Source organism: Macadamia integrifolia, chromosome 12, assembly GCF_013358625.1.
Source record: "Macadamia integrifolia cultivar HAES 741 chromosome 12, SCU_Mint_v3, whole genome shotgun sequence".
NCBI lineage: Eukaryota > Viridiplantae > Streptophyta > Magnoliopsida > Proteales > Proteaceae > Macadamia > Macadamia integrifolia.
In genome coordinates, this window is record NC_056568.1 from 1 (window position 1) to 6,577 (window position 6,577).

Below are 6,577 nucleotides of genomic sequence, written 5' to 3' on the forward strand. Positions count from 1 at the left end.
GAAAACACCCCTTTCTTGCTGAGAAGATTAGCTGTAATCATCTTCAAGCATAAATTAGAAACTAAGAAAATAAATCTGAATCATCACAACAGCGGAAGATGGAGAAAATTTTATTGAAGAAATATTGAGAGATGAGAGAGAGAGAGAGAGAGAGAGAGAGAGAGAGAGAGAGAGGTACCTGCAATGATTGAGGGTTGAAGCTTCTCCATAGACCAGGACAGATCTCAAGTAGACTCCACTCTCTATACAGGCAAGATGGATTCAAGGATATGCACCCTCTAACATCCAAACTCCATAAGGACTCCAACTCGTTCACACCTTGAATCTCGGTTAACTTCTCGCAGCCGCCAGCATATAGAATCATCAATTTCTTTAACTTTGACAGACATGGTAATGTTTCAATAGAAATGCAACCATGAATATTCAACAATTCTAAGGATTCCAATTCGTCTGCACCTTGAATTTCGATTAACTTCTTGCAATTGTTAGCAGATAGTCTCTTCAGCTTCTTTAATTTTGACAGATATGGTAATGTTTCAATAGAACTGCACCCATCTATACTCAAGGCCACTAGAGTTTCCAACTTACCTACTCCCTGAATTTCAGTAACCTTTTCACAACCCTCGATCTCCAATACCTGCAGTTTTGTTAGGTTTGAGACATCTGGTAATATTTCAATTGATTTGCATCTTCTTACATACAATTTTTCCGAGGACCCCAATCTTCCAACACTTGGGATCTCGATTAAATTCTCTCACAATCGGAGAGAGATAGATGTTTCAGGTTCTTCAAGGGTGAGATATCTGGTAAAACTTTTAATGATTTGGATCCAAATAAGCACAATTCTTCCAAGGATTCCAATCCATCAAAGCAGTTAATCTCTAGAGGCAGGTTAAAAAACCATAAATCCTTTAACATCTTCAAGTTCGATAAGCCTGGTAATCTTACGATTGATTCGCACCAACAGAGGTGAAATATAGTCAAAGATTCCAAATCCTCAGGACCCTCAATCTCAATCTCAGATAACTTGTCACACTTCAAGATATCTAATTCACACAATTTTTTGGGAAGTTGTATCTTTCTCAATGATGGGCAATTTGATATAGACAGTTTCCCCAGTGAGTCCAATCCCTTAAGGCCCTCAATCTCAGATAACTCATTGCACTCTCGAATTTCAATCCACTCAAGATTCTTCGAGTCTGATAAATTTGGAATTATTCTTAATAATTCACAATTCATTATACCCAACTTTTCCAGGGAGTACAATCCCTCAAGCACTTCAATCTCAGAAAAGCCAACTCTCCTGAGCTCTAAGCACCTCAATTTTTTCAAGCCCCTAAGTTTTGGCAATTTTCTCAATGAGTCACAACCCAAAATCTGGAACTGCTGCAGAGAATCTAATCCCTCAAGGCTTAATTTTGCTAGCTTGGAGCAATCACGAAGAAGTAATTTCTCTAAATTTCCCACATCCGAGTAACCAGATATTTCTCTAAGATTTTCACAATTATGAACTATCAAGAATTTCAGACTTGAGGGAAGATGTGGGATGCATTGTACGTGAGGGCATTGAACTAAATAGAGTGACTCCAGCCTCGTAAGAGCATTGATAGTAGTTGGTATCTCCATCAAATTTGGACAGTCAAAAAGTTGCAATAACTCTAAATTTGTCAGATTTGACAGCATTGGGAGTGATTTCATTTTGCAGTGCGAAGCATCCAAATATTTCAAACTTGGTGGAAGCTCTAGCAGATCCATCTCCGACCCCATACGAGGCTTGCTTTGACGTTCATCACGAATAAACCCTTCACTTCTCATAGAATAATAGTCTGTACTTAAAATTTGGAGGTTTCTCAGATGACGTATAGAAATAGGTAACCGTATTGCAGAAAAGTCAACGTATAGCTCCGTTAAGGGTTGAAATCGTCTGTAATTCTGATCTCGTACAATTTCATGCAATACCACCTTCAGGGGGTGACACGTGTATTGATACCAATACAATGGTCCAGATCTAGTACAACTACTAAAACATTAAATCAGTGAAGAGGCATTTAAATCAGATCTGGACCATTGCATTGGTATCAATACATGTGTCACCCCCTGAAGGTGGTATTTCACGGAATTGTACGAGATCGAAATTGCAGACGATTTTTTTCCCTCCGTTAAGGCTTCCAAGAGGCCCAATGTTTCTGGTAATTGGTCGATTCTTGCATTTCTAATGTGAAGTGTTTTGAGAGAACTCAACTCACCAAAGCTGGTTGGGAGGTGCATTAGACTCAAGCATTCATTCATGTTCAATATGACTAACTTCTTAAGATGACCAATGGATGTGTCAATTGTAACCAAATTATAACATCTTTCAAGAAGAAATACCTCCAATTGTTTATTTTCTGACAAGTCTGGAGTTCGGGATAGTTTAGAACAATGACTCAAGTCCAAAACTTTAAGAGTTTTTGCCTCCTGCATAACAGAACAGAAGGAAAAAAATCGTCTGCAATTCTGATCTTGTACAATTCCATGAAATACCACCTTCAGGGGGTGACACATGTATTGATACCAATGCAATGGTCCAGATCTGATTTAAAGTTTTATTAGTTGTACCAGATCTGGACCATTGCATTGGTATCAAGACACGTGTCACCCCTTGAAGATGGTATTTCACGAAATTGTACGAGATCGGAATTGCAGACGATTTCAACCCGTGGATAGGTGGGTGGGTGGGTGGGTGGGTGGGTGGGTGGTTGATAATTCACACAGATATACTGCTATGAAGATCCAACTTGGGTTGTTCTTGTTCTTCTTTAGCTTCTCGAATTCATACAAGATTGATTTTGTCGAAGGGTTTGAAGCCTCCCACTTCACAGGATGATATATGAATCAAATGCTAAGGGGGGGGGGGGGGATAATGAACTCCATATTGTCCCCAAAAACATCCTAATAAAAAACAACAATAACCTTGGTGATGCAATCCCGGGTTGGGAAACCCTATATGGTTCGCTGTGGGTCCACCCCAGAGTACAATAGCCAAATATTAAACAAAAATACCAGTTCTGTAATTTACTGAAAACAACCTAAACAAAGAAAGGGCTATAATGGGCACAATCCGTGGCTATTCAAGAATAATAATGTGAATGGGAAACAGAACAGCTAAAGCACTACAGGGTAATTAGATTAATCTGGTTCAATAATAGGTCAAATAGAACTCAACTTAGTGGGTAGGGTATACTTGTAATTATCATGAACAAGGCCTCCGCCTTCTCCAAGAGCCACTGCAGGAGGGAAAATCCATGAAATGAGACCTGCCAAAGAAAAGGGGAGAATGATAGTAGCACCATTTGTACTCGCATGTTACTGAGTTATCAATATTGATAAAGTATCACAACATTGGAAATCCGTAGGGGGCTATGTAGCTGCAGGGAAGAAAATCCATAAACTCATCAATCAAACCTCTTATTCCCTTTTCAATGAAGAATTTTACAAGACTCTAGACCTGTAGAACCAGCCATGTTGTATGAATCAGAAAGCTTGGAAATTACTAAACATCGCATACACAAAACAAGTGTAATTGAGATGAGGATGGAAAGAAAAAATGTGCCATTAGAATAGAAAGGATGATACTTGAAGGGGTTATGCACCAATATCACTTGGGTCAGCTTGAAGAAGAGAAAGTATTTAATTGGTCCAATAGGAGTCCAACTACTAGTGAAGGAATTTAAAAACATTCATAATGCTTGTTTAGCCACATTTTTTCTCCTTACAGTATTAGATCAATTTAAAAGTACAACAACCTCCTCCCCCACAAAGAAATTAAGATAAATGGAAAATAGTAACAATAATGGACATCTTTCTTCTATTCATTAAAACAAAAAAAGGCACAATAATATATGAATATGGTATAATCTAAGTCGGTTGATCCAGTTCAGACAGGTGCGTGATCACTTTTGCCCTTACATTTATTTATTTATTTTTTTTTTCTTTTTACCGTTTTATTCTAAAACGATATAGATAACCGATTTGAATTAAGTCAAATATTGATCTCAACCAATATCAATACGATGCAAATACTTGAAACTAGGGGTGTCAAGCGGTCTAGCCAGGCCAATCTCAATCGGGTCGGGCCGGTCTCGGTCGGGCTGGGCCGGTCTCGGTCGGGCCGGGCCGATCTCAGTTGGGCCTAGTCAAGTTTGACCAATTTCTAGGGCTACACCGTGAATGCCCATTTAGCTAAACGGGCTTAGCTAGAGCGGACATGCTACGATTAATAATCAAGTCGGTCGGTCTTGGACTTTAATCGGGCTACCATAAACGAGCCTTAATCGGGCCTTAACCGGACTATAAACCTATTTAACTTTAAACGGGCTTTAAATGGGTCGTTTTTAAAATTGGTCTCTTAAATGTGCTTGAAATTGAATACCAATAAAATAAGGCAAAGATGGGTGTAACAAAGAAAAATATCCCATAGTTAAAATGAATTAAGTCAGGAGTCCCAATATATTGAGTTGGGGCTACCCTCCTCTTTTCATTATATAGTAGTTTAATCATCCTATTACAAGTAGCACAGTAGTCCGAATAGGACTAGAAACATCAAAACATAATAGGAAACTGACTAACTAATCAGTCCTAGCTGAACTAGGACTCTCCAGTTGGACTAGGACAACTAACTCCTAACATAACATCAGTCCTAGCTTTCCTAGTTAGACTAGAAAAACACCAAGGGAGAAGCGTGCACAAACCGCAGGACTCCTCCTTCTGTCTCTTCTCACAACAACCTTCTAACAAATTAGATACCAATGCAATGGTCCAGATCTGATTTATATGACTCTTCACTGATTTAAGGTTTTATTAGTTGTACCAGATCTGGACCATTGTATTGGTATCAATACACGTGTCACCCCCTGAAGGTGGTATTTCATGGAATTGTACGAGATCGGAATTGCAGACGATTTTTTTCCCCTATCCACTAGCTAAAACCAGAAATAGGGAAGACCAAATTCCTTGAGCTATATAAATATTTACAAAATAACTAGAAAAGAACAGGATCCAACAGAAATGGGTCCAAGTAGCCAAGATTCAAACTTAAAACGAGGAATCCATTAGAGGAAATGGAGAATTAACTTGACATGAGAAGACTAACCTGCAACATTTATTGTTCTTTGCATCTTCCATTTTTCACTCCCTCTTTGCATCTTCAATGGCTTTTTCTTTGGTAAGATGTTTTGAGTTTCTATTTTTATTGTTGCTTTATCCTATCATATATTTGATTTTTTCCTCCCTTTCTGTTCTCTCTCCAGATTAATCTTGGCTCGGTGTGCAAAGTAAGAAGAGTAGTGATAGTAATAAGCTATTTCCAGCAGTCTATGTTCATCATTGATTCACTGGTTTCCATTTGTTTTTGGTCATTCTAAGTTGAGTATACAAATGAATCGAAATACCATGGCTTCAGATGGCAAGAATTCTGTAGCAGTGAGTGCATACAGCCATACACCATCGATCTTGAAAATTTCAGAAAACGGCTTAGTGTAATAATTGATGGGAAATGACAGCTGTGCTTTTTCTTTCATTGTATTATGTAATACGTATGCCAAATATGCATGCCAGTGATTCAAAATTCCAATTTCAGGTTTGTAATGTTCTTGGATTTTTTAATTGTTAAAAAAAATGTAATTCTTGTAACTTAGATTACATTTTAAAAACATAATTCTCTTGGAGGCTTGGATATGGTTCCGGAATTGTCAATTGTGAATGTTATCCTTCATTTAATCCGCTTAAAAACTGAATTTAGGGTAGGCCTTTTAGAGCCCGTTTAGAATTAAATAGGCTTATAGCCCATTTAAGATCTGTATAAGGCCTATTTAAGGTAGTTCGATTAATATTCAATACCGATCGACCCGATTACAAATTGTACCATGCCTCTTAAACTTAGGCCCGTTTAAGTAAACAGGTGTTCACGGTGCAATGATTTCACACCGCCAGGCCCGGCTGGACCGAGACCGACCTGGGCCAGGCCTATTGACACCCCTACATTAAACCCAGGATGAGTCAAAGCAGAGGAAGATGAATCAACCGCATAGGAATCTTTCAATTTCAAATCCCAACGAGTGAGTGGAGGAGTTAAGTATTACTTTTGAAAGAAACCTGGAGCACGGTTTTAGAAAAAGGAATCGGAACTGGGATCGGTCCCACACTATAATGGAATATTCTCAGAAGAAATGAGCAATATGAGAAGCACCCAGCAGAGATTCTGTTTCTAATAGAAGATTGGTGAGTAAATTCATTCATACTTTTATCAGAAAAAAAAAAGAAGAGTAAATTCATTCATCCTGCTGTTACAGATTGATAATAAGAGTATATTCTTATTATAATGTTCATCTCTCTTTCTTCCCCCTTTGATTGAGGGGGGAATGGCAAAGGTGGTTATCAGGCAATTTATAAGGGGTGTTTGCAAGACAAGCAGCTTGTGCCAATTAAGCAACTGACCCGAAAAACTTCAGAAGAGAGAATGGCAGCCTTCTTCGCTGAACTTGGAAGCATAGTCTATGTAAACCGCCCTCATACTACAAAACTGATAGGATACACAGAG

At 38.4% G+C, this 6,577-nt stretch overlaps 1 protein-coding gene across 2 annotated transcripts; it reads right to left on the minus strand.

The window, feature by feature from the left end:
• Positions 1–182: 182 nt before the first annotated feature.
• On the minus strand, positions 183–2,452 carry LOC122058390 (putative disease resistance protein At4g19050). 2 transcript variants are annotated; one of them, XM_042621059.1, is made up of 2 exons: positions 2,166–2,452; positions 183–1,913 (listed from the first exon to the last, which is right to left on the minus strand). In XM_042621059.1, exons 1-2 carry the CDS (start codon positions 2,287–2,289, stop codon positions 745–747), a joined length of 1,293 nt encoding a protein of 430 aa, XP_042476993.1. In that variant the 5' UTR covers positions 2,290–2,452; the 3' UTR covers positions 183–744. The 2 variants fall into 2 exon arrangements, with proteins under 2 accessions (XP_042476993.1, XP_042476992.1); XM_042621058.1 differs by having other exon boundaries at positions 183–1,902; positions 2,155–2,452.
• Positions 2,453–6,577: the final 4,125 nt, after the last annotated feature.